This window comes from Mesoplodon mirus (assembly GCF_964341445.2).
Source record: "Mesoplodon mirus genome assembly, chromosome: 5".
Lineage (NCBI taxonomy): Eukaryota > Metazoa > Chordata > Mammalia > Artiodactyla > Ziphiidae > Mesoplodon > Mesoplodon mirus.
Window position 1 is genome coordinate 44,545,823 of NC_138980.1, and position 25,199 is coordinate 44,571,021.

The following is a 25,199-nucleotide window of genomic DNA, read 5'->3' on the forward strand; positions in this document are numbered from 1 at the left end:
TGGGGGTGGCAGAGGACCAGAGGAAGCTCCGGGCTCTCCCAGCTCCAATCAGGGAGGAAGCCAGTGGTGGCCTGCCCCTGCCGTTGCCTGCCGTATGGCCCTGCCCTCTGACCAGACAGTCTGGCGGGCCCCAGTCCAATCAGTCCAACTCGGTTTCAGCTCCTTGAACTCCAAGAGGCGCCACTGTACAGGGCTTCTTGGGTGGCGTGGAGGTGGCGGCCACACGATGGCCAAGATTGAGGAGTCTGGTGGCAGGCAGAGCCGTCACCCGCAGTCTGAAGGGGCCGTGGGTGGCCGCCGGTGTGGGGAACTCCGAGCCACCTGGTCCAGTGGGCCGGAGCCAGGCCGGGGAGGCAGGGGTGGTGGAGGCGGGCGTATGGCTTGGGCGATGAGGCCCGGCAAGGCCTGCAGGGAGGCGCCCAATGCATCCAGGCGGCTTTCAAGGGCAACCAGGCGGGCCTCAAGCTCCTCGTGCTGGGCGTGCAGCTCGGACATGAGGTTGTACATGACATTCTGGGTCTGTCAGAGACAGGGAGGGTGGGAGAGAGGAGAGGCCAGGTGAGAGAGAGGGAGGGGTGGTTGCAGAGAGATGGCAGACCGGCCCAGGTTGGGTGGGGGCCCAAGTGAGGAGCAACTGTGAGCGCACCCCCAACCCAGCCAAAGGCATCTTGCTGGGCCCCAGGGAACGGTGGGAGAATAGGCGAGGGGAGCGGAGACACAGGTCTTGAGTGCCAGGCTTGGGGCCAGCAGACCAGGGGAAGGTCAAGTGAGGTCTTGGGGCCCAGCGGATGTGACCAGAGTTGCCATGAGGGGATGAAGTAGCCGCATGGCTGTAAAGCCAGAGGGTGGTCTTGGGTGATTCTGGACTGGTGTTGCTCCGGGCTGGGGACGCGGTCGAGGGGGAGGAGGCTCGGTTGTGAACTATCCCCTGCTTTCCACATTCGACTGGAGAGGGGATAGAAGTCTGGGCGGGGAGAGGTGACCACCCCAAGACTCTGACCCTGTCACAGACCGGGCAACACGACAGCCACAACAATTACATTACAGCAGGTGGTGGGGCATCCCTGCCACCTCGACTGCTCCCCACAACCCAGCAAGCAGGGGCTGGTTCTGCCACAGTCCAGATGGGCCCGGGAGTTGCAGGGGGTAGGCGGGACACGCAGAACAGCCCTAGGTGCAAATGCCGCTCTAGCCACCAGATGGCGCTAGACCACCGTTGCGAGTCTCAGCCCAGCTCCGCGCAGGCTAGACCTCCAGAAGGACCGCAGCTCACCGGCCGTCCTGGGCCTCAGACGCGAGGGCTGAAGGGGCTGTGCCACACCCTACCCCACCCCAACCTCTCGATCTGTGGGAGGGAGATAGGTCATCCACCCCACAGCTCCTTCTTTCCGCACTGTACCTGCAGCCTCTCCCTTCCGGTCCGCAAGCCTTTACCTGAGCCGTGCCTTCCACCCTTTCCTGTTACTGGTAGGCCAACCCCACCCGAGGATGAACAAATGCCCCTGCCCCTTCCCCCCCACCACCCTAGGGCTGCAGCCCCTCACCCCAGCCCGCCTCAAGGGGTCACACAGTCCCCCGGGGCCAGAGAGTAACATCTGGAGGCATCCAGCCCTTGGATGGTTCTTTTTTGGCCCTCTCTGAGGTTTAAATTTTTATTAGAATATACATTTTGTTTTTGTTGGAGAGATACAAATTAAATCAGCAACCTTGGAAAGCATTAAAATTTAATATTAGAAAACATTTTAACCTCGTTAAATTAAAAAAAATTAGAAACCCTATAATCCAATCCAGTGAAAGACTTATTTCGAAGCCTTCATTAGATGTATTTTGAGAGTATACTGCTGTAATTATAAGGTTTAAATAACTTTTATAAATTCACATTTTAATCATCTGTACTAATGAAGGAAGTGTGATATGGATAATCCAAACTATAATATCTAGTACCTGAATTTTTCAAAGGCATTCGATATGTATTTGGAGCTGTCATCTCATATGACATCAAATTAGTTGGCCAAGGATTTCTACATGCTCTTAGGATTATTAGTTCTTTCTACTACTGATTGAATTATTTCTGCAGGGTTCTAGAATATGTTTCTTCCTCTGTAATGTTCCCTTTCAAATTAAGTTTATGTAGGTTAGTATTAAATTATTATTTTATTTTTTATTTTTTGGCCACTCTGTGCAGCATGAGGGATCCCAGTTCCCCAACCAGGGATTGAACCCCTGCCCCCTGCAGTGGAAGCGCAGAGTCCTAACCACTGTACCTCCAGGGAAGTCCCTCGTTAGTATTTAATTAAATTGCATTCTCTTGCTAATGGTGAAGAGAGCGAGTCCAAAATGTGATGAGTATAAGTAGTAAAATAGAAGAGGGCTTAACATTTTCTAAAGATAATATTAAATTAGGCTCAGATTGATTAATTGATTAGGAGATGGAGCCAATTAGCAAAGATCACACATGAACTATTTATGAAAGGGCAAAAGGGAGTTCAGAAGAGTGTGACAAATATTCTAAGAGCTTGCCCAACTGAAGTTGAGTCAGTTGACACATCTTCTAATGGATGAATAAAAAGCGGGAAATTGGATGGGACCTGACATTAGAACCAACAAATAGATCCATTTATAAGACACACCGATCTTACAGAGCTCTTGCAATCAACTTTAATTTCCTGAAAGATGTTTAATTGCTATACAAATAAGCTTTCTCCTGATGCTATAATTTGAACTTATAACCCTAGCAAAAGAAATTTGTTTTTCTCTTAGATTTTAGAGCTTGTATGTAGATGACATTTCTAAATACGAAAGTACCACTTCACCAATTTAGCCCACTAATTACATATTCTTATTAAAACTTTTCATTAGCTATTAATTTAAAATGTAAAATGGCTGCCAAAAAAAAAAAAAAAAAAAAGGCTGACAAAAATTGGGACTTCCCTGGTGGTCCAGTGGTTAAGACTCCACACTTCCACTGCAGGGGACGTGCGTTCGAACCCTGGTCAGGGAACTAAGATCCCACATGCCGCATGGCGTAGCCAAGAAATTAAAAAAAAAAAAAAAAAAAAAGGCTGATAAAACAGCTGCCAATGTTAAATGGTAAAGATTTTACACACAGATACAGATTTCTGGCATCACTCTAACAACTGGAGCTTCTGGTCACAGTGGACCCCTGCAGACAGGGCTCTTATTCCCTGGTGGCTGGTCCCTGCCTGCCCTGCATCACTTGCCTGGGTCACCTGTCTATACTATGGGCACCAGCCCTGTCCCTCCCCCCCTGGCAGGAGCTGGGCCTTGTCCTTTACTGAACATCCCTCATCCTCCTCTGAGGGCCTAACCAACTCCTTCTGGCCCAGGGGGCTGCCCCACCTCACCCTGCCCTGCTCACCTTGGCCAGGTCTGAGAGCGTGTTGGTCTGGTCATTCAGCTTCCCTTGCTCAATCTTCACACTCCGGAGCCTGTGGGACAGGTGGGAAGGTGGGGTTGTGCAGAGGCTGCAGTGGGGTCAGGTGTCCTCCATGCACCCACCCCACCCAGAGTCACCTTGTGGGATATGCAGTGGGGGGTGAGGGGCAAGTTGGAGGTTAGCCCCCTTGCAGCCCGTTCCCTCCTGGCATGCAGGCGGCAGCAGGGCCTGGAGGGCGGTTCAGCCACCACCCACAGTGCCCACATGCACTAACCCCCAGGAAGAGACTTACTTCTGAGCTCTGGCAGGACCCGGCGGAGCAGGGAGAAACCACAAGGCAATTTTAATCTCAGCACACCTGCGCAGCCCATGCCCAACCCTCCCACGTGCGCCACCCCAGGGCCAGGCTGGGGGCCCTGGACGGCGGAGGGGCTGCTGCCCTTGCTCTAGGGAGAGGTCCAGCCTCTGAGGGGGTGGTACCAGCCCTCAGGGATGCGTCCTCCCTCTGCCCTCTCCCTCCAGCAGTGCCTCACAGCAAATGCAGCTGCCTCCAGCCCTGCAGCCCCACTGTATGCCTGCCTGTGCCAAGCTCCTGGCCCTGGAGGTGGCATTTAGTCCAGAAAACTATGCCCATACCATTTCCCGAAGGGGAAGTCAAGGCTCAGAGGGGCAAAGCCAGTGCCCATTGTCATCCTAGCAGGATTTGCACCTGCGTCTGCCACTCAGCCTCTGAGACCTTGGCCCCCTGGACAGCTGCCTATGGGGCTGGGGGTGGGGGCTGTCCTCACCCCTTCTGTAGCTAAACCAGCCCACAGAGACCTTTCCAGGTAGGACTCTCCTTTCCTCCTCACTAGTCCAAACTCAACCCTTGTACACCCACATGTGATAGATGCTCGGAGAGGCCCCTTGGGGCCCACCCATGCTGGGTGTTGCTAGGACCCCTGAGAGGACCCAGCCCTCGGTCTGGAGAAGTGGAGGTGGATACAGACACCCCTAGCCCTGGAAGTTGGCGGAGACTTGCTAAGGAGCCACTGACATGCCTGCCCTGGGCAAGTCTTTCTTGGCACCTCTGGAACCTTCCTGTTACAGGTTGAATGGTGTCCCCCCAGAAGATATATTGAAGTCTTAACCCCAGAACCTCAGAACGTGACCTTCTTTGGAAATAGGGTCTTTCCAAATTTAATTAGGTTAAGATAACTGGTGTCCTTATAAAAAGGGGGAAATTTGGACAGACACATACAGAGGGAGGACAATGTGAAGACACAGGGAGAACATCATATGAAGATGGGGGACTGGAGCAATGCTTCTATAAGCCAAGGAGCATCTGAGGCTACCAGAAGCTAGGAGAGAGGCCTGGAACAGATCTTCCCCTAATGCCTTCAGTGGGAGAACAGCCCTGCCGACACCTTGATTTTGGACTTCTGGCCTCCAGAGTAGTGAGATCATAAATTCTGTTCTAAACCACCCAGTTTGTGGTACTTTGTTAAGGTAGCCCTAGAAAATGTGTACACTTCCCAAACCTATGCTGTGGTCCTCAGTTTGTCCTCTCCAAGACCACTGTTTCCTTTTCACTGGCTGCTCATACTACATTCCCATCATGGGGACTCTCCAGCTCAAGAAGATGCCGTGGCTCCCTCATACCTGCAGGTGGTACCTCTGGTCTCCCTGGCACTGTGCTCATTCCCACCTCCCCCCCCTTTGCCCAAACTGTGCACACTCCCTGGTATGCCTGCCCACCTCTCGGTTTCCTACCCAAATCCCATCCACCCTTCAGGCCCTAGTTCAAACTTGCTTGATTTCATCAGCTGTTCTCATAAGGCCACTGTTTTTTTGGAGGTGTTCAGGGGGACCTAAGGGTGAACGAGATAGTCCTTCCCCAGAACAAAGGGACACAGGTAACTCACAGAGCAGGTGCCTTCTCCACAGACCTAACTCTCCTCAATTCCTACCCTCCGACTTCTCCCAAAGAACTTTCTGGGACATCCCTTGGGGCAAGGTCCAGAGCAGAGCCATGTCTGTGTCCCCCATGCCTGGCACACCAGCTGGTGCAGGAAGTGCTTGTGGAATGACCAAATGGACATATCGAGGGTGGTAATAACAGCAACAATAACAGTTCCCATTTTCAGAAAATACTGTGTGACAGGCAGGTGCAGGCAAATCATGTGGTCACCCCAGTTGTTTGATCCACACTCCATTCCTGGAGAAGAGGCATGTCACCATTGTCTCCACTTTACAGATAAGAAAATGAGGCCTGGACTACTGTAGTCACTTGCTTAAACCCCACAGTTAGGTGGCAGAGACTAGATTGGGACCCAGGGTCAACAAGGAGGGCCTTGGGGACTTATGAGGAAATAGGACTAACACCTGGGCACAGTAAAGTCAAGCAGGTGGGGTACCAACTCCTCTCCCTGTTTCACAGGTGATAGTTGAAGCAGACGTTGGGGGTACCATGTGTTACTGAGTGCTTGCTCTATGCCAGGAACTATGCCAGGCATTTCTGCACATCACTCCATTTAGACCTCCCCACAGTCCCATGAAATAGGGACTGTTATCATGAGAAATTAATCCAATCATAACAGTAAACACAATAAATGTAAATGGACTAAACTCTCTAGCTAAAAGGTAAGGATGATAGGGGCTCAAGGAGACTTTTAGAGTGATGAACCTGTTCATTATCTTGACTGTGGGGCTAGTTTCATGGATGTACACATATGTTAACACTGATCAAACTGTACCCTCTAAATAGCTGCAGTTGACTGTATGTCGATTATACCTTAATAAAGCTGTTCTTTTAAAAGAGGCAAAATTATTAAATAGGATTAAAAAATTAAAGTCAAGCTGACTGAGCTTCCTCTCCCATGGCCTGATCTTGCTATGGTCACACTCCATTACCCTCTTGTGCCCCAGGAGCTGACCGCCCCAGCCACACCCTGGGGTCTCCCCACAACAAGCTTCCTGGCTCTACCGCTCACACTGGGGTTCTCTGTGCTGCCTCTCATCTCTGTTCCCTATGGGTGACTTGGTTGCCTTCCTGTTGTACTAGTCCAGACCCTAACATTGTTTGCCTCGCTTTCTGATTCATCAGCCCCCAAGTCTGGCCTGAGAGTTCTTGGGGCAGGGATCCATCTGATTTTCCTAGGGAAGCCCAACTGTGAATGAGGTTTTCCAGGATGTAAGAGCTGGGAATGCATGGGCTCATTCTGAAAAGTGCCTAAAAACACATTTTTTTTCGATTTTAAATCAGCTACTACGTGACTCAACTGTAATTTATATGTGGGTGCCCAATCCCACAAGATTTGGAACTGTTTAAATTCTAGAATGTGTACTATCCCATACATCCTCTATGTAGCTACTGAGCATTGAAATGTGGCTGGTCTGAATAAAAACAGGCTGTAAGTGTAAAATACATACCAGACTGCAAAGGTTTGGTATAAAAAACTTTCTAAAATATCTAATTAATGATTTTTATATTAATCACATATGAAAATGATAATATTTTGGATATATTAGATTGAATAAATATATTAAAATTAATTTCACTTCTTTTCACCTTTTTAAAATGTGGCTACTAGAAACTTTTAAATTATGTATGTGGTTCACATATTTCTTGTGGACAGTGATTGGCATACTATGGTCTATAGGCCAAATCTGGACAGCTGTTTGCTTTGGAAAATAAAGCTTTATCAGAGCATAATTACACCCATTCATCCTTGCTGTCTTCCTGCTACAACAGCAGAGTTGAGTAGCTGTGACAGAGACATTTTGGCCCACAAAGACTGAAATAATTAATATCTGGCCCTTTACAGAAAAAGTCTGCCAACTCTGGCTGCACATTGGACTCACCTGAGGAACTTAAACTTGAGCTCAGGCTGTATCCCAGACTCTACTGTAACTGGTGTTGGGCATGGCGTGTGGGATTTTATTTTATTTTTTAAAAAATTTTCAGCCACGCTGCGCAGCTTCCGAGATCTTAGTTCCCCAACCAGGGATCAAACCAGCACCCTCAGCAGTGAAAGTGTGGAGTCCTAACCACTGGACCACCAGGGAATTCCCAGCCTGTGGGATTTAAAAAAGCACCCCCACATGACTCCAATGAGCAGCCAAGATGAGAACCACTTGATTAAATAATTCTCAGGAAAAAGGGACAACAGAGAAAATTAAGTAATCTCTAATTATCCCACATGATCACATGCATCAGGCCACAGATTTAATTCTGAGCTTCCTGGAAGCCAAAGCAAAAAGGGGAAATTGCTTCAGTGTCCAAGGGGAGAGTCATTTTGGCTATTCCAGAGAATAAAATATGCTACCTGCCACTATGTTGGGTGGTTTGCATGATTTACCAGAGGCGACTGTTCTGGACAAGTGCTGGGTCCATCACCTGCCTCCCTCCAACCAACCCACTATCCCACCCAGCACAGAAGCTGCAGGCCCCAACCAACTGACCACCTGGCATGGGAATGGCCATGATGTGGCCATGACGAGCTGTCTGGCCTAGTCTGCAGCCTCCTCCCCGGGGGCCAGGGCTGCCTCCGTGCCAGGTGGACACAGAAATGCAAGTGGGAAAGGTGTTGGACTTACTGATGGATGGCTTGGAGGAACTTACGCTGGTGTTTCCGAACCCGGGCGTGGTCTGGCTTTTTCACCAGCCTCGTGTGTTTGTAGATGAGCCACGTCTCCCTGAGAACGTTAGCAGCGGCGTTTTTTACCTGAGGCCAGAGAAAGAACAGTTCCTTAGAGTAGCACAAAACTATGGAAGGCTCAGGAAACCTCCAGCATCTCCTGGAAATGCCCCTCTGGGGTCCTGGGACTGTAGGTCAGGACCATGTTTACACATCCACATCTGTGCTGTGTGTGTGCACACGTGTGTCTGCCTAACACACATCACTCACCATGGGCCAGACCCTTCCCATACAACTTTCAAATGTTAACTCAGTGAATCTACACACGCCGGCATCTCTCTCATTTTATATGTGAGGAAACAGAGGCACAGAGAAGCTGACCTGCTGAGTTCATCCGGCTTATAAATTGCATCTGGTTGCCTCACCATGAATCCCTGACTCTTGCTGAGGGGACCGTGACTGGGCTGTGACTGGGCACAGAAGTGGATACCTGTGCACAGCTTAAGGGTGTTCACATGGTGGTACAGCCCAGGGCAGTCTGGGCACACACAGGCAGCACGGCATGACCCTTGGGCACGTGTGCAGAAGTAAGGTGAGGAGGGTCTGCCCTTGAGGACCAGGAGGCAAGGTGGCTGTGATGGGCCTGGCGTCCTTACCCGCTTGGCGAGCTGAGTGTCCATCATGAAGTTGTGCACATGTTTCTCTGCCTTGGTGAGCTCCAGCTTCCGGGCCACCACGGCCACCACGAGCGCCGTGCAGCCAGCCCCCTGCATGAAGAGGGCGAGGGGGCATGTCAGGGTCCACCTCGTATGGGTTGCAAGCAGGATACCCTCCTTCCTCCAGGAAGCCCTCCTGGTTCCTCCCCCTCACATTTGCCCTCCAAACCTGCAGGGTTGGCAAATCCCATCTTCTGAGTTCACTGACTCCCAACCCCACTTGCTTAATATCCATCAAACGTCCAGGGAGCCTGTGCCATAGATTAGTTCATTGGATCCCCAACCACCGCGGGAGGTAGGACCACTCTTATCCCCATTGGGCAGAGGGGGAAAGTGAGGCTCGGAGATAAGAAAAAGGACAAGAAACAGGCAGGATCTGCATGTACATTTGGGGCTGAGGCCCACAGAGGTGGGAGGATTTGGAAGCATTTCCATCCAGGCTTTGGGGTCTGGATGATGGGCACAGAGACCCGGCTGACATGTTGCTGACCAGTAATGGGGATTCAGCTGGTAGGGTCAGAAGCGTGGTGAGAAAGAAGGGTCAGGCCAGCTGCCTGCGGTGGGGCATTTGCAGGAGGAAAGAGGCGAAGTATTGGTCCCAGGATGCGGGGAAGTAAAGGGAAGGGACGTCTCCCCCATGATGGGTTCCCTGCTCTAGCAACCACCCTCCCCAGTATGTTCTGAATGGCAGCCAGTCCCCCGGCTAGGGAAAGAGGCCAGAGAGGACTTGCTTGTCCACTTAGGGGCCACTTGAGAGACAGAAGGGCAGGAGTGAGGACCCGAGGGGGAGGGCAAGGCTGAGAGGTAGGGGTGGGGGGCAGTGAAAAGTGATGCAGAAGGAGGGAGGGAAGGGGGACCTTCTGCCACTGAGAATCAGGAGATGGGGAGCCCAGGACATCCAGGTGTCATCAGCCCCAGGAGTGGTGTGGAGGTGGCAGGGGCCAATGAGGGGGCCAGAAGGTGGCTCCCCACCTGTGCTGGAGGCTGTCTTTGGCACCTCATCCACCTGCTGCTTCCTCCTGCAGCTACTGCATACAGGATGGAAGGAAGGAAGAGACCTGGGCTCAGCCTCTGAGGGCCAGGGGAGTGACTAGTTTTTCTTCCGGATGGAAGGAAACATTTATGGGGAAGGGTGGGCACAAAGTTGCCCCCTGAGGAGACCCCACCATGCGTTCCTGGCCAAGATGAAGGTCTTGGGAAGACTCAGGAGTCTGTGTTCAAGAAAAGCCCTGTCAACTGGGGCAAAGAAACATACTGGAAACCAACATGTGGAATACTATGCCCCCAGGAAAAGGATCAGCCAATGACTCCGCACAATAGCATCGATGCCACGTCCAGCAAAAGCCACTGAGTTCAGAGGAGGCCATGCTGGGATGCCTTGAAGTTCAAGAATGAGCAAATGTGTGCTTTATAAGCTATTGGAAGGGGGTGAGTCCGTGGGGCAGGGACTGGGAGGGGACACACTTGGGCAAGGGTAGAAGAGGAGAGGTCTAACAGAATTTGAAAGTGGTTTAAAAGACCAATGTGTGGGGAATTCCCTGGTGGTCCAGTGGTTAGGACTCTGCACTGCCACTACCAAGGGCCCGGGTTCGATCCTTGGTCAGGGAACTAAGATCCCACAAGCCATGCAGTGTGGCCAAAAAGAGAGAGAGAGAGAGAGAGAGAGAGAGAAAGTAAAGACCAACGTGTGGCTTCGTGTGATACCTGGCTGTGTGGTGACAGAGAGAAGCAAAAAACATCCCTGGGTGTAAACATTCCTGCACGTGCCAGGGGCGAGAGCCTGGAACAAGCCACAGGGTAAACACGGAACTAATTTTCTGGAAGGAGCCTCATCCCAGAGAAGAGAACATGGCTTTTCTGTTTCGCTGCGGGTTTTCTGGGTTTAAAGCCATCATCTTACATGAGAGCTCTTCTTTTTTCGTTTGTAAAGTTCATTTGCCAGGGATGGGGGTAGGGGAGTGGATTGTGGCCGATCTTGTTTTTTTCCCTTCCAATCTCACAAAGTAACGTAAGCAAACAGGCATAATGCCTTTTAACTGAGAGGGTCTAGGTCAGCTTGGCCAGGAGAAGCGAGGCCCCAGTGGGGGCCGGAGGAGGACGTGTTCAGCTTGTGTTCAAAGAGGAGGGGACAAGAGGTGAAGAGGGGAGAGAGCCATGGGCCTCGGGAGATGGTGACAACAGGGTCAGTCTACATGCAGTGAAGGGGGCTGCGAGGAGCCAATGGAAAGACAGCCCTTCCCTCTGCAGGAGGAAAGGAAACCATGGTGGGGATGGCCTAGTACTTTTTATTTTTATTTTTTTGCGGTACGTAGGCCTCTCACTGTTGTGGCCTCTCCCGTTGCAGAGCACAGGCTCCACGGCTATGGCTCACAGGCCCAGCCACTCTGCGGCATATGGGATCTTCCCGGACCAGGGCACGAACCAGTGTCCCCTACATCGGCAGGCGGACTCTCAACCACTGCGCCACCAGGGGAGCTCCGCATAGTACTTTTGCAAGAACAAAAGCATCTCTCTATGAAGAAAAGGATGTGGCCTGGGGCGGACCCTGGGGGGAATCGGGTTGGTTGACTTCCTTTGGCTTGTGGGTGTTCATTGATTTTTTTCACAAATTGAAACCGAGCAGGGCCCTGTGGGGCTCCTGGGCAACAGAAGCCTTTGGAACAGTTGCTAATCAGGGAAGGGAAGGGATGCAGAGACAAGGGAGGAGCAACCAAGAAACCATAGTGTAGCCTTGGGGCAGGGTGCTGGTTCCACCTTAAAGGATACACGTAAGAGTATCTTTGAGCTCTTCTGCAGAACTAAGGCCCCCAGCGAATGGAAGATGAACTATTTGATGAAGCAGTCTTCATTCCAGAGAGAAGGTCATAAGTTTGATAACCTCAAGAACCACAGAAGCTCATCAGGAGATCACCTGAGGCCAGATTAAAGGAATGCAGGCCCTGCACACACTCTGAGCCTTATCAGCAGCTCCATCCATGAACCATTGTATAAAACTCCTCACCAAATCCTCCCGGGTTGGGACACACAGTTTTGAGGGGCATGAGCCTGCCGTGTCCCCCTTTGCCTAGCAAAGCAATACAGCTATTTTCTCCTACTTCACCCCAAACTCTGACTCCAAGATTTGATTCAGCACCAGTGCACAGAGGCCGAGTTTTCGGCATCAAAATGAACATGCTAATTGGGGGCTGGGGAGAGGGGTTCCCTACTGTACGTCGAACAATTCATAATTCAAAACATGGAAAAGTACTTGTGGAGATGAAAGAAACTTAGAGAGAAAGAAGGTTCCAGAAGGAGGGGATGGGCAGGGAACCTAATGATCAAATCAGGGTAAAGAGAAGGCACCAGACGCCAAAGTTTGCCCATACAAGCAGGCGGACTTGAGAAGTCTTTAGGGAAGAAGGGGTGCTGCCCGGGCCCACAGGAGTCACAAGAGATAAACCTTACACCCAGGGGCCCAGTGGGGTGCTCAGGACACCCCGGTAGTCAGGGAAGGATGGAGAATTGGGCTGTGATGGCAGGGCTCAGAGGGTATTGACTGGGTATCCGAGGCATTCATGACTCTAGGCATTTCACATAAATGAACGGACTCAGTCCTTGCAACAAGCAGAGGGAGTGGCGGAAACCGAGGCACAGAAGCATCAAGCCCATCGCCCTGGATCCAAGGGCTGTGAATTAAGCAGGCTGCAGAGCATAAAGGGGCAAAAATGACTCTTGGTTCAGAGTGGACCACAGCATCTGGACTGGAGAATACAGTGGAAGCTACATATCTAGGGCTGGAAGAACCCAAGAGGAGATGTCCCCGGGAAGCCTGAGGGTGTCTTCTGTGTCACATCAGGGGGAAGGAGCAGGGTGGCGGAGGGGTGGGCTGACACAGGGAGGAACTCTAAGCAGGTCCACCTCGAGACGGCGTGAGCTCCCCATCAGTGGGGATGTGCAAGGGCCCTCGCCCTTACCATGATGCCAGTGAGCAGGCACACGCCCTTCCCGCAGTAGGTGTGGGGCACCATGTCGCCGTAGCCGATGGAGAGGAAGGTGATGGAGATGAGCCACATGGCCCCCAGAAAGTTGCTGGTCACTTCCTGCTTGTCGTGATACCTGGGGGTTGCGGGGAGCCAGGGAGGGCCCAGTCAATCCACACTGGTCCCTCTGCCTTCATCACACCCCCAGGAAGGCAGGGCCCTGGGTCCACCTGGCTGCATGGGGGCCTTGACTGCAGGGAGCTGATCACTCTGGAGGCTCAAAGTGTCCAGGGCACCACTATAGGGCAGGGTGGGGGGATGGTTAGTGCCAGGGGCAGCCCTGTGGTCCTCCTGAGGGTACCACAGGGCAGAGGGCAACCACTCCTCCCCAGCATCCCTTCCAACCTTCTCCTTTCACCTGACCCCCAAGCTGCTGGTTATTGGGCAGAGAGGGGTCCACATGTGGGTGACGCACATGAGCGTGCACACATGAGGGGGCATGCACATGTGTTCACGCATGTGCACACAATCCCCCTCCCAAAGACAGACACACAGACAGAGGCGAACACGGGTGGCCACGGGCACCAGAAGCGGCAGGAAGTAGAGGCGAGGATTCAGGTCAGACACCAGGAAGAACTTCCCCAGCCAGCAAGGTCCCAAGGAGGGAGGAGGACCCTACGGGGAGACAGGAGCCTGGAGGACCACACCCTGGGGCTTGGGAGTATTAGGGAAGTCAATCTGTGGAGGGCAATTGCCCCAACCTTGGGCCTGGGGTTCTCCTGGCAGTCAGGAGGGAAGGGGCAGCTTGCTTGGCACTGGGGAGAGGCCTGGGACTCAACTTTTGTTATTCAGGGGGACAGACCCCAAGGCTTTGCAAGGACATGGTTTTGTCCCAATCAAAGCCGGGCCTGGGACCCTGGCCATACAGGCTATGAACTGGTCCTACCTATGGTTAGCCCAGGCTGGGGGACTAAGGGATTGGTTCTCTAGGTCTGGGGATGGCTCAAGGTTCTGCTCCAGCTCAGACCCCTACCTGCAAAGTCCCTCCAGCTCTGGGAGGTCAGGAAGCCCTTTCCAGCTGACCCCCTCCTTCCTAGGCCGCAGGGGCAGAGCAGGGGGAGCTGGCGGGTAGGGCTGTTCCAGGCAGATGGGGCTGGGGTCAGGGGCTCAAGATAAGGAGGAGATGGAAACCCAAAAGGTGGGGAGGAGGGTTGGAGGCCTTCCCAGCAGGTCTGGGCTTTGAGAGTCCCTGCCCCACTGGAGGGTCGGGTGCCATTCCAGGCCCCTTCAGCCTGGACTTCCAGGCTGCTTGCTGGACAAGGGGGACCAGGGACTGAACCCCATCTTTCACTGAGGCACGTGAGCCCCAAGCTGCACCAGCTTCCACCTCTCAGGAGACCAGGGCTCCACACCCAGGAGGCAGGAGGAGTGGGGAACCCATCAGCCATCGGGGGAGGCTCCAGGCCCAGCTGGAGCTATGGTGGGTGCTACAGGACCACCCAGGACCAGGGAGTGGGGAACATGCAGGAGGAGGGGTGGGACAGAGCCACAGGGGTGGAGCGAGGCAGGCGAGAGGGCGTCAAGCAGTGTCAGAGGGCTCAGAATTTAGGATTGGCTGCCCCCCCGGGCCCTGCCCTATTCCCCACCCTTACCAGGCACCCCTGCAGTGACCCAGCCTGGACCCCAGGGATGCCTGATGCAAGGCACCCTCTCCCACTCCCCAGATCTCAGTCCTGAGGTCTGTGGGAACTGGTACGGGGGCACGTTAGGGGTCCAAGGAGCCCCTGTGTGATCCTCAGACAGTAAACCTTGATGACAGAAAGAGCTAGGCCCTCACCCCCATCAGCCCGACATCAGGCTGAGGCAGGGGTCATGGAGGGGGTGCTTGAAGGGGTGAGGACTAGGGATCTGGGGGCAGGTCCAGCCCAGGAACCTCCCAGGAAGCCCAGTCTCAGCCCCAGCTAGGCACAAGGCAGGAGAGACCCCTTCCCAGACAAGGCACCCCCATGCCCTGAGAGGTCCAGTGGGGCCCCTCCTTCTCCTGGAACCCCTGGGGGTTTTCTGGAGACAATCAGGAATTAGGCCCTCAGGGATGTCCCTTTGCCCCTCAGAGCCTTAGTGTCCTCATATTTAAGTCGGGTTGATGGCCCTGCACCTTCCAAGGCTGTTCAGAACAGACCCCTTACGGGGGTCTTAAAAGCTTGGATGGTTTTCTCGTTCACCCCAGACCCACTTAACTCTCCGAAGGAACTGTCTGAGCCCCCTGGGGCCAGCTGCCCCGACAAGGCACCAGAGCTAAGTAAGCTCTTCTCCCCACCACTGCCCCGCCTTGGTGACAAGGACCCCAGGGATGCCAAGTGCACATAGCCCAAGAGTGGCCTGCCTCCTGCTATCCTGGGCTCGACCCCATACCCACCTGCCTGGCTGCACTGGGATAGGCTCTCCGCAGGGCCCTGTGGGCTCGGGGCAGGTCCTAGCCACTCGCCTCACCTCCCCACTCCCTCCCCTGGTGGCAGCTGATCTTAAATTCCTGGCGGGCAGGGCAGCTGGCAGCTCTGCACACATAGTTTGGCTGAGGGTAGGACTCACATGTTTTCCCTACAGTCCGGTGGGGCGGGCAGAGGGGAGAAGGAGAGCAGGTTAAATTGTGGGGGGGATAGGTGGATGGGGGGGTCCCTGTTCCTGCTGCCTCCGCCACCCTGGGCCAGAGGTTGGGCCAGTGGAGGGGCCCCTGTGGGAGGGGGAGAAGGAAGAGGGATGGGGTCCTAGAGGGGTGCGGGGTAGGGGCTGGAGGGGAGTGGGGACACAGGGCTGGAGTCCCAGGGATGAGGGAGCTGCACTTGAGGGACTGTCACTGAGGCCAGGAACTGGGTATGGGGGGGCGTCACCAGGGTCAGAATCATGGGGCTGGAGTGATGGCTGGGGGGAGGCCTTAGATGTCTGAAGTCGTGGGTAAGCATGGGGTTCACCAGGGTCAGAAGTCATGGGGACAGAGTGATGGCTGGGAGAGCCCTGGGGTCACTAAAGTCGTGGGTGGGCATCAGGGTCACTGGGATCAGGGGTCAGGGGGTCAGGGGCGCACCTCTCACAGACCCGCACGGTCCAGGCGGCGATGATCCAGGAGGAGATGCTGAAGACAAGGAGCACGGTGCCCGGGCAGATGGTCATGAGGGTCTTCATGACGAAGCGCGTGTTGAAGGTGATCTTGTTGAGGGCGCCGATGCTGCGGCTAGAGGCGTCCGTGAAGATCCTGCTGTGCAGCAGCATGACACGGCCCAGCAGGTAGAGACGCAGGAACATGGGCACAGACAGCAGCACGTCCACGTCGGCCTCAGCCGCTGCCGGCGTGTACGTGAAGGCTAGCCGCGCTGTCCACGTGAAGCGGTAGTGGCCGGGCACCGGGTGGATGGCGCACACGGCCAGCTCCAGGGAGATGAGGAAGACGCGCTCGCACGTCATGGCGATGCGCCAGTCGTCTGCCCCGTTGTCCACCATGAACAGCTGCGGAGGTCAGGCGGGCGGGATGAGGGGGGCCTCGGACACGAGACCAGGTCCCGGAGCAAGATCCCAGCCGAAAACCCCGTCGGCTTTTACAAGAAACATGGCCTCAAAGGCAAAACTCCCTAGTTCTCAGGGTCAGCCACAATTCAAGCTAAACGTGGCACAGATGTTCCCCCAAAAGTCAAACACAGAGTTACCAATGACCCAGCCATCTCATATAGGCGAGAGAGATGAGAACAGTCGTTCAAACACGTCCTCGTGTGCACGCAATCACAGCAGCACTGTTCACAGGCACCCAAAGTGGAAACAACACAAGTGTCCATCAATGGATGAATGGATAAACAAAATGTGGTCCTTGCACACAACGCAACATTACTCAGCCATAAAGAGGGATGAAGCACTGACACATGCTACAATGTGGATGAACCTTGAAAACATTAAGCTGAGTCAAAGAAGGCAGTCACAAAAGGCCACCACTCAGGGCCAACAAGGCAATGCTGCCACCACAGCGGGCCTCGAAGGTGGGGCACTGAGCCAAGGAAGATCATTCTCCAGCCTTCAGATCTAACGGAATTTGCCTGGCTAGGTCTGAGAGAAGTGTAGGACCTGCTACCCCTTTCTTCTTTCATATTTCTCCCTTCTGGAACAGGAATGTCTATCCTATGCTTATTCCACCATTGTATTTTGGAAGCACACAACTTGTCTAGTCACAGTTGGAGGAAAATTTTGTCCCAGGAGGAACAGTACCTCGAATCTCATCCATGTCTGATTTAGATGATATTTAAATGAGACTTTGGACTTAGAGTTGACGCTGGAATGAGTTAAGACGTTGGGGGCTGTTGCGATGGGATGAGTGCATTTTGCATGGGAGAAGGACAAAGATTTGCAAGGTGGGCCAGAGGGTGGAGTGTTATGGGCTGAACTCTGTCCCCTCAAAATTCATCCATTGAAGCCCTAGGCCCCAGTATGACTGTATTTGGAAATAGGGCCTTTAAAGACATAATTAAGACTAAATGAGGTCATAGGAGTGGGGTCCCAATCCTACAGGACTGGTGTCATTTTATAAGAAGAGGAAGAGATACCAGGGATGTGTGAGCACAGAGCAAAGGCCATGTGAGGACACAATGAGAAGGTGGCCATCTGCAAGCCAAGGAGAGAGCCTCAGGAGAAACCAACCCTGCCAGCACCTGATCTTGGACTTCCAGCCTCCAGAACTGTGAGAGAATACATTTCTGTTATTTAAGCCACTCAGTTGTGGTGCTACAAACACACAGTGCTTCATTCTTTTTTCATTTGGCTGAATAGTATTCCATTGTACGGATGGACCACATTCTGTTTATCCATACATCAGTCAGTGGACATTTGGGTTGTTTCCACTTTTTGGCGATTGTGAATAATGCTGCTATGAACATACGTGTACAAGTTTTTGTGCGGATGTAGGTTGTTGTGTCTCTTGGGTGTGTAACTAGGAGGGGAATTGTTGGGTCATGTGGTAACTCCATGTTTATCTGTTTAAGGAACTGCCAGACTGTTGTCCACAGCTGTATCTTCAGAACTGCTTCCTTTAGTTCAGGGGTCACTGTCCCCCTCCCCCGAACCCCCAGCCAGATCAGGGACCCCTCCTGTGTGCCAGACCATGGGTGTCCCCTGACAGGTCTGCATACAGTGCAACCCAGGTAGGATTTTCCTACACCCATCTCCTGCCATACTGTGGCTTCTTGAGGTCAGGGGTCAAAGGCCAGACTCAAGAGCCACATCTCACACCTTTCGGTGTCCCCAGGCCTTGGTGCCAGCCTGCTGTGGTAACGCCTGCCTGACAAGCCCTGAACTGGGCTCTCCAGGAGCCTGACCAGGTTTTGATCAACCCTGAAATAGGAGAATAAACTCTCTGGCACATGATAAATCTTTGAAACACAGGGTCCGATGGACTAGGAAAAGGAGCCTGTGCTACAAACACTGGACCCCATGGCTGCAAAACCTCAGAAGACCCAGGGCTGTGGAAACAACCCACGTGCACCAGAACCCCAGCCCACCTCCTGCTCCCCCACTGTTGGTCTTCTTTACCTAAGAATCAATGAAAATTAAAATGAGGATATGCATTCCAAGGAAATTTAGAGTGATCTAAACAGTGTGTCTCCACAGAAGTCCTTTTTTTTTTTTTTACTATAAAGAGGCTACTGATACTTTTATGTCTTAGAGGGCTGGGGTCCCAGGTGGGCTGGGGTCCCAGGTGGCTGGGGGGAGGGGAGCTGCCCCAACCCCACTGGGCACTGACCTGGATCTCCCTGGCGTGGTAGAGGACAACCAGGCCCAGCAGGATGACGGTGGAGAGGCTGATGAGGCATTTGAGTGCAAATGAGTACAGGGACTCCTGGACAAAGAGAGAGGGCAGGACAGACACTGTCGGGGCAGGCGGCCCTCCTGACCCCCCACCTGGTCGCTTCACTCAGAAAGTGAAGCTCCGGTCCTTATTCCTCAGGCCTGGGCTGAGAGCAAGGTGGGCCCAGAACTTCAGCTTATAAGGCCTGGCTTCACATGGGTACAGCACTCTACAGTTTACAAAAACTGACCTCATGCAGACGTAGCACTTCCCAGTTTACAGGCTGACATGGCTCTCATCTCCCTCTGTCCTCACATCCACTTGGGGACCCATGTAACCTGGTCCTGACCGCTCTTGAAAAAGGGAAAGCTCTTTCCCTGCTCCTCGAGCAGCCCTTCTCTGGGGCTCCCCCGCCCCCCCGACCCCCACCCCAGCTTGACCTTGGGAGGCATCCCCATCCCCACCTTCAGCCAATGTGCAGCCCCTTGTGGCAGGGCAGAGGGAACCGGCTGGAGCCTTCTGGACCCACCTGCAGCCTTCCTGCTGCCCCCACGGGGTGGACACAACAGGAGGCCCAGGGGTCCCCACCTTCCCACCTCCAGGGACCCCTCAGCATCCCCCACCCCCCTCTCCTAGGGCTGATGTGGCCCCCCACCCCGTGCCCAAGGGGTCTCAGGGAGCCCAGTGGGACCAGCAGGGCCTCCCTGGGGTGCCAGGGGGAAGGGCCACGCCTACCTTGCTGTAGACCCCCCAGGACAGCTCCGTCTCCGTCACCATGACAACAATGCCGAACATGCCGAAGATGAGAGCGTAGTCACTGAGACGCTTCCGCTTCTCAAAGAGCGCCCGCCGGTGGCCCAGACGGTGGCCAACGCTGGGGGGCTTCCCTGAGCCCCTCTGCCTACCCGCCTCATCCTCCTCATCATCTTCCTCTTCTTCCTGGTCCTGGGGCTGCCCCCGGGGGCTGCCGGGCGAAGGCTGGGCCAGCTCACTCTTGGCTACCACTACCTGGATACCTGGGCCATTTGGAGGCTGCGGCGGGTGGCCGGCCTCGGGGTCCGGAGGGTCTCGGCCCAGGGCACCCAGCCCGCCACCCAGTGGCCGTCCCCCGAAGCCATTGTGTCTGTGGCTGTTCATGACTATGTGGGTGCTGGGGTTGGGCTTGCTGCCGGCCGCCCGGGGTCCGGCATGGCTCAGCAACTGGGCTCCCGCACTGACCTGCAGGGCATGGGGGACACGGTCATGTCAGGGCCTCAGCAACGGACCAGAGGGCTACGGACCCCACCCCAGCACATTCTGAGGCTGGAGAGGCCAGGAACCGACTGTGGCTGACACGTGGATTGGCCACTCCAGAAACCTGCAAGTCAGCCTATGTCCCTCCTCTGTTCCAAACCTCCCCATGGCTCTCCAGTGCCACTGTATAAAAACTCAACTTCTCACTGTGTCCAGGAGGCCTCTGTGGTCTGGCTCCCACCCACCATATCCTTCTCACTTTCCCCAGAGTCACTCCCTTCCAGCCACGGTGGCCTACCCATTACCAGATCCCAGCAAGCTTGGTCCTGCCTCAGGGCCTTTGCACCTGCTGTGCCCTCTGCCTGGAACACCCTCCTATCAGACCTTTGCCCACTGACTTTTCTGTGTCTCCAGGTACCTAGAACAATGCCTAGCACACAGATGTTGCATTCAATAAACACTTCTGAATGCCTCAAGATGGAATCTGCTGGCTGGATTGCCCGGGAGGACTAGAGGCCGTGTAAATGAGCAGCTGGGAGATGGTTCCAATCCAGGCTTGTCTCCTTCTGACCTTCAGGCTCTTGTACAAGTTAATCTCACTCTACTCCAGTTCCTCCCGTAGAGCTGTCCAAAGGCCTGAACACACTTACATAGTCACGGGAAACGGCCAGGGGGAATTTGGGGACCACAGCCATGGCTATGAGACCCTCAGCTCCCTCCTGCTTAGATGGAGGGAGGTCCGTGATCTCCAAACACATTCCAGGACCAAAGCAGTAATCCAGGATTTAACTCTAAGATCCCAGAATTGATTCTACAGGGTCTTGGGAGACGTGCTTGGCCCGGTCCTGTGACCTTGGGCCAGACAGTTTCCCCACCAAGGCAACTGGCTACCAAGGAGGAGACTGTCTGATCTGCCCCCTGCTCCTGCACAGGGCAGTGTTCTGTGGCGTCACATGAAAGAGCAAGGACCTTGAAGACGATGACACGCATGTGATGAGGCTGCCTGGAGTCCAAACTCCTGGGTCCCAACTTGCCAGATCCTCCCCTGCCACCGCCCCCCCAGCCCACTCTCTCACTCCCCACCCATGCAGGCACCCCCTGCTGCCACCACAGCCTGCGTTTACTGAACACCTACTACACGCCAGGCTCTGTCCTTCGCACAGAGTTTTCTCCTTAATCCTCACAACACCCCCAAGAAGAGGGTCCTGGGATTTGGCCAGTTATACAGATGGGGAAACTGAGGTACCATGTGGTGAAGGGACCATCTCCTTACAAGGCAGATTCTGGACCAGGCCGCCTTGTGGGATTCTCCCAAGAAGCCACGCAGTGGTGGGCTGTGGGCCAAGTGCTGTCCCCTTGGAAAAGGCCAAGCTGGCATGTGCTGGGGGCCCGGAAGAGGGGCCTGTGTGCACAGACAGGGCACCTGCCTGGCCCTGAAGCCATGTTCCTTGGGGTGACAGGCTCAGAAAGTGTCACATCAGGACACGCCAAGATGAGCCATGTTGCCAGGCGGGACAGGGGTGACCTTGGCCAGGGCACCACTGCATGCACTGCAGAACCACCTGTGCCTGTGTCCGCGCCCCGCCCCAGGCAGTATCTGTCCCACTCACTACATGTCCCCAGATGAGGGTGCCAGCACACAGTAGGAACACAAGAAACATGAGTCTTAGAATGTGTCCCACTTCCATCCATCTCACCTGTGACTTGACGCTTCACAGTTTATAAGAGCTGGCCCCATGTGGTCCCAGGACATCACAGATTATATGGGCTGACCTCCTGCAGGCCCAGCACTTATAAGGCTGACCTTGGCCCTGATCTCTCTCTTTGTTCTCACAAGCACTCAGGTGCCACTCTCCTCTGGGCTAGAGCCCCTGCTTGCCACCTGAAGGGCTGTCAGCTGCTAGGCAGGGCTAAGAGTTTGCCACCAGGACACACACAGCGGCCCCAGACCCTGCCCTCGCCCAAGACACAAGGAAACCTCAGGCACCCCTCCCATCTTCCCTCCTGAAGGTGCAGAACGTTCCTGCCCAGGGCTTGGGGAGCAAAGGCAGGAGAGGTGGTGGCCTGGCAGTCAGGACTGGAAGCGGGTGGGAGCGGTGCAAACGACCTTCCAAAATGCACCGATGAAGATGCAATATGGGGATGTGACTCAGCCGCCCAACACACAGGCCAAATTCGGCCGTGTTTCCGCCATGCTCCTCCTTGCCTGGCAGCCGTGTCCTAACGTGTCCTGGGCAGGGAGGGGGTGGGTAGCGCATGTGAACAGGCGGCAGGTGGCTTCTGGGAGGGCCTTCTTAGTGCCCAAGTTGTTAATGCGGACCTATTGCTTATTGAGGGCCAAGACCTTGATGAGAATTACCACATTTAATCCCTACTGCCACTCAGCAAGGCAGGTGGCATTCTTACTCCCATTCTACAGAGGGGGGACAAGGCTCAGAGAGGTTCAGCACTTTGCCCAAGGTCACACAGCCAGGAAAGGCAGGGACTAAGTTAGTGCAGTCTGGGGGCAGTGGATGGCAGGATCTACCTGGGTCCCTCTTGATGAGCGGCTGTTTGGAAAGGGAGCCAGCCTGGCCCTGTCCTTGAGGGGCCACAGAGCTCAGAACACAGGCATGGTGACTGTTCCACCCCTCCCACGACCTCATAGGAAATGGAAGGACAGAGTGGCCTGCCTGCGATCCCGAAGGAGAAGGGGGCAGCCCGTTTCTAAAGACTGGGTGGGATCCTAGGGCCCTGGGGACAAGAGACCCCACCCCTCCCCAGATTCACCTTCCCCTCCTTCAATGCAACCTGGGCCTAAAGCTGGGGTCCCCGGGACCCTCAGAGATTTCCCAAAGAACCAGAAGTCCCTGTGAAACCCCAGCCAAGGTTTGGATGTCCACGAAAGGGTGTGTTCTTCCGGGTGAAGGCCCTGGGTTCTCCAAGGAGTTCCTCTAAAAAGCAACAAACATCCTATGGGCTGCATTTGGTTTTGAGGGTTCCTGGAATTCCCCAAATTGTCTAACATGTCTGGGGCACAAGACCTCTGTTCCTTGAATGCTGGGATGAGGGGATGAGCAAAACCCCGCCTTCGTCTACCATCCCACAAGATGCTGTGGGAAACCTGTAGGCCGAGCAGGGCCGGGGGGACCCAGGAGGGCTCTTGAGGAGTGGGGGAAGGTGTGCAGAGAGCAGGGAGCAAGGAGGCCGACTCCTCCGAACTGTCCCACCCAACAGGAAGAGAAAGAAAATGGCCAGACCCGAAAGGCCCTCGAGTGAACTCTTTTACAAATGATGGGTTGATTGCAGAGGGACCTTTGGGTGTCCCAGCCAGGACGAAGTCACTGCCACTTCCTCATTTACCTCTTTAGTAAAGGGGCATCTCGGTGCCATCCCAGCAGGGTCGGTGGCCACAACGGAGTGAGATCTCATGTGGAAAATGCTTAGCACTCAGCCATGGGTACGCCTGTTGTGGTGACACTACCGGACACTGTGACCTGTCCTTCAGAGCTGGACCAGGAGAACGTGACCCCTGCCCATCAGTCTCCAAGGCAGAGCCTCCTTGGGGCAAATGCCCACCCCATTGCTCCCAGGAACCATGGCCAGAGCAGCACATGGTAGAACCTTCCAGGATATGTGGGTGAATTGTGGGTTGTGTATCCCTGCAGAGGGTGGGGTAGAACCCTAGGACACACCTCCACCAGCACTCTTGGGGCCCTAGCTCTGCAGGGTGGACAGGATCTGTTCGTCCTTCCACCCCATGGGCTGCCCGACAGTGGGTGCAGCAAGTCGTTGGCTGACTGCCCCATCCCTTAGGCGTTCCCCTCATCACCACCCGTCAGGAACCTGCCAGCAGCCAACAGGGTGCAATTAGCCTGCCCTAGCCTGCTGTCCCCAGTGCCCTCCACTCTGATGCATCTCCATCAGCATCTCTGGCTCACCCCCAGCCTTCAGCACTCACATTTGTGGCCCCACCCTCCAGGACAGCCCAAGCAGTGCACTGTGCTGGCTACCCGACCTCTGTCCAGGGAGAGTTGGGGGACCCGGCTTTCCGACCCCTGCCGTGCTGCCCCTAATGGCTGGATACAGGGGCCAGTGGTGAGGGTCTCCTTCCTGCCATTACCATGTCAGTCCTGGGTCACTGCCTCCACCCAGAGAGCTCCCCCACCGTATCTATGGAGTTTGGAGACTCACTGCTCTGCCCCCGCCAAAGTGAACCCAGTACCCTCCCCCTCCAGGATGGGGGTCCGTGAATCTTTACTCACTCGGGCAGTGCACATACACACATTCCCCCTGTCGCCGCATCCCCTGGGTTGCGGACCCCACGGAAACCCTCCTAGCCCCTGCCCCAAACCGCATCTCACTCCGGGACATGCCGCCCTGTGTGCCCCTGCCCATCCCACTCAGTACCTGCGGGACTCGTCTTGGGCAGGCGGACGAGGCTGGAGGGGAGAGGGTCCCGCGCGGCCGCGGACCCCCAGGCAGGGGCCGGGGCCGGGGTCGCGGGCGGGGCGGGCAGCAGCGGGCGGGCGCGAGGCCTCGGGGCGGTGGGGCCGGGGGCGGTGGCGGCGTGCGCATCCCCCGCCGCCCTGCCCACGGGCCCGGCCGGGGGTCGAGCGCCCGCCCGGGCAGGGAGAGGAGGGGGCGGTGCGACGCCGGCGGCGCAGCCGATTGGGCGAGCTCGGGTTGGCACCGCCCCCGGCGACCCCGCAAGCCCCGCCTCTATTTAAAGATCCCTCATTTCCCCGCTTCCCCCTTCGCTCCCCAGCGAGCTGCTGCTCCTCAAACTCACCCTTGCCCCGCGCCGTGGCGAGGACCTTAGCGAAGCGAAAACTCCCGACCTCGACAGCCTTTGAGAACTAACCACCCCTTTTCCAAAATCAGGTCCCCAAACTCCAGCCACCTCTCAACATTTGCGCGCCTGGGGGCTGATCACACCACGCACTTGCTGAGGGGACAACTTTGCAAAGTGACTGGACATCTCCCTCTTGAAATGACCTCATAAAAGTCCTCTCCGTGTGGGGGAGTCTTGGGGTGGGAAGCAGGATGCTGGCAAGTCGAAGATGCCTCGGAGTTGGGTATGGGGGCTTCCAGGGGTGGAGGGGGTACCTGCTGGGGCAAAGGTAATCTTCTTTGGAAGGAGAGAGCCCACTCAGACTTAGCCCCCTCCCCCAGTCCTAACTCCCCAAACCAATGCCAGGATGGCAGAACAGCAGGAGACTATTTTGGGGGTCCCGCAAATGGTGCCCCTTTCCCCTGGCACTGAGGATGGCCTTGGGCAACATTCATTCAATGTTAATGGCAGTTCAGAGGAGCCGTGGGGACTGGAAGGTGGGGAGCCCTTACCTCCTCCTTTTCCAGGCAGCCTCACTACCTCAGCCTCACCCTGTCCCCACCCTGTCACCCTGTCACCTGGGTGACTGAGTCTGGCTCTGTCCTCCCCAGCCCAGGGGCTCCTGGGGGCAGCAGCTTCCC

The 25,199-nt window shown here is 55.1% G+C and overlaps 1 protein-coding gene across 1 annotated transcript; it reads right to left on the bottom strand.

Annotated features, from left to right (window-relative positions):
• Nucleotides 1-207: 207 nt before the first annotated feature.
• On the bottom strand, nucleotides 208-24,184 carry KCNN1 (potassium calcium-activated channel subfamily N member 1). The gene is made up of 9 exons (XM_082621993.1): nucleotides 24,135-24,184; nucleotides 19,248-19,730; nucleotides 18,468-18,563; nucleotides 15,774-16,192; nucleotides 12,686-12,827; nucleotides 8,673-8,783; nucleotides 7,976-8,103; nucleotides 3,380-3,449; nucleotides 208-519 (listed from the first exon to the last, which is right to left on the bottom strand). Exons 2-9 carry the CDS (start codon nucleotides 19,647-19,649, stop codon nucleotides 265-267), a joined length of 1,623 nt encoding a protein of 540 aa, XP_082478119.1. The 5' UTR covers nucleotides 19,650-19,730; nucleotides 24,135-24,184; the 3' UTR covers nucleotides 208-264.
• Nucleotides 24,185-25,199: the final 1,015 nt, after the last annotated feature.

Excerpts from the sequence above, each read along its gene's own strand:
- KCNN1 (XM_082621993.1), bottom strand. The coding sequence starts at position 19,649 with ATGAACAGCCACAGACACAATGGCTTCGGGGGACGGCCACTGGGTGGC. Across the intron at positions 18,564-19,247 it reads CCTGGGGGGTCTACAGCAAG|GAGTCCCTGTACTCATTTGC; the intron begins GTAGGCGTGGCC and ends CTCTTTGTCCAG. Across the intron at positions 16,193-18,467 it reads ACCACGCCAGGGAGATCCAG|CTGTTCATGGTGGACAACGG; the intron begins GTCAGTGCCCAG and ends TGACCTCCGCAG.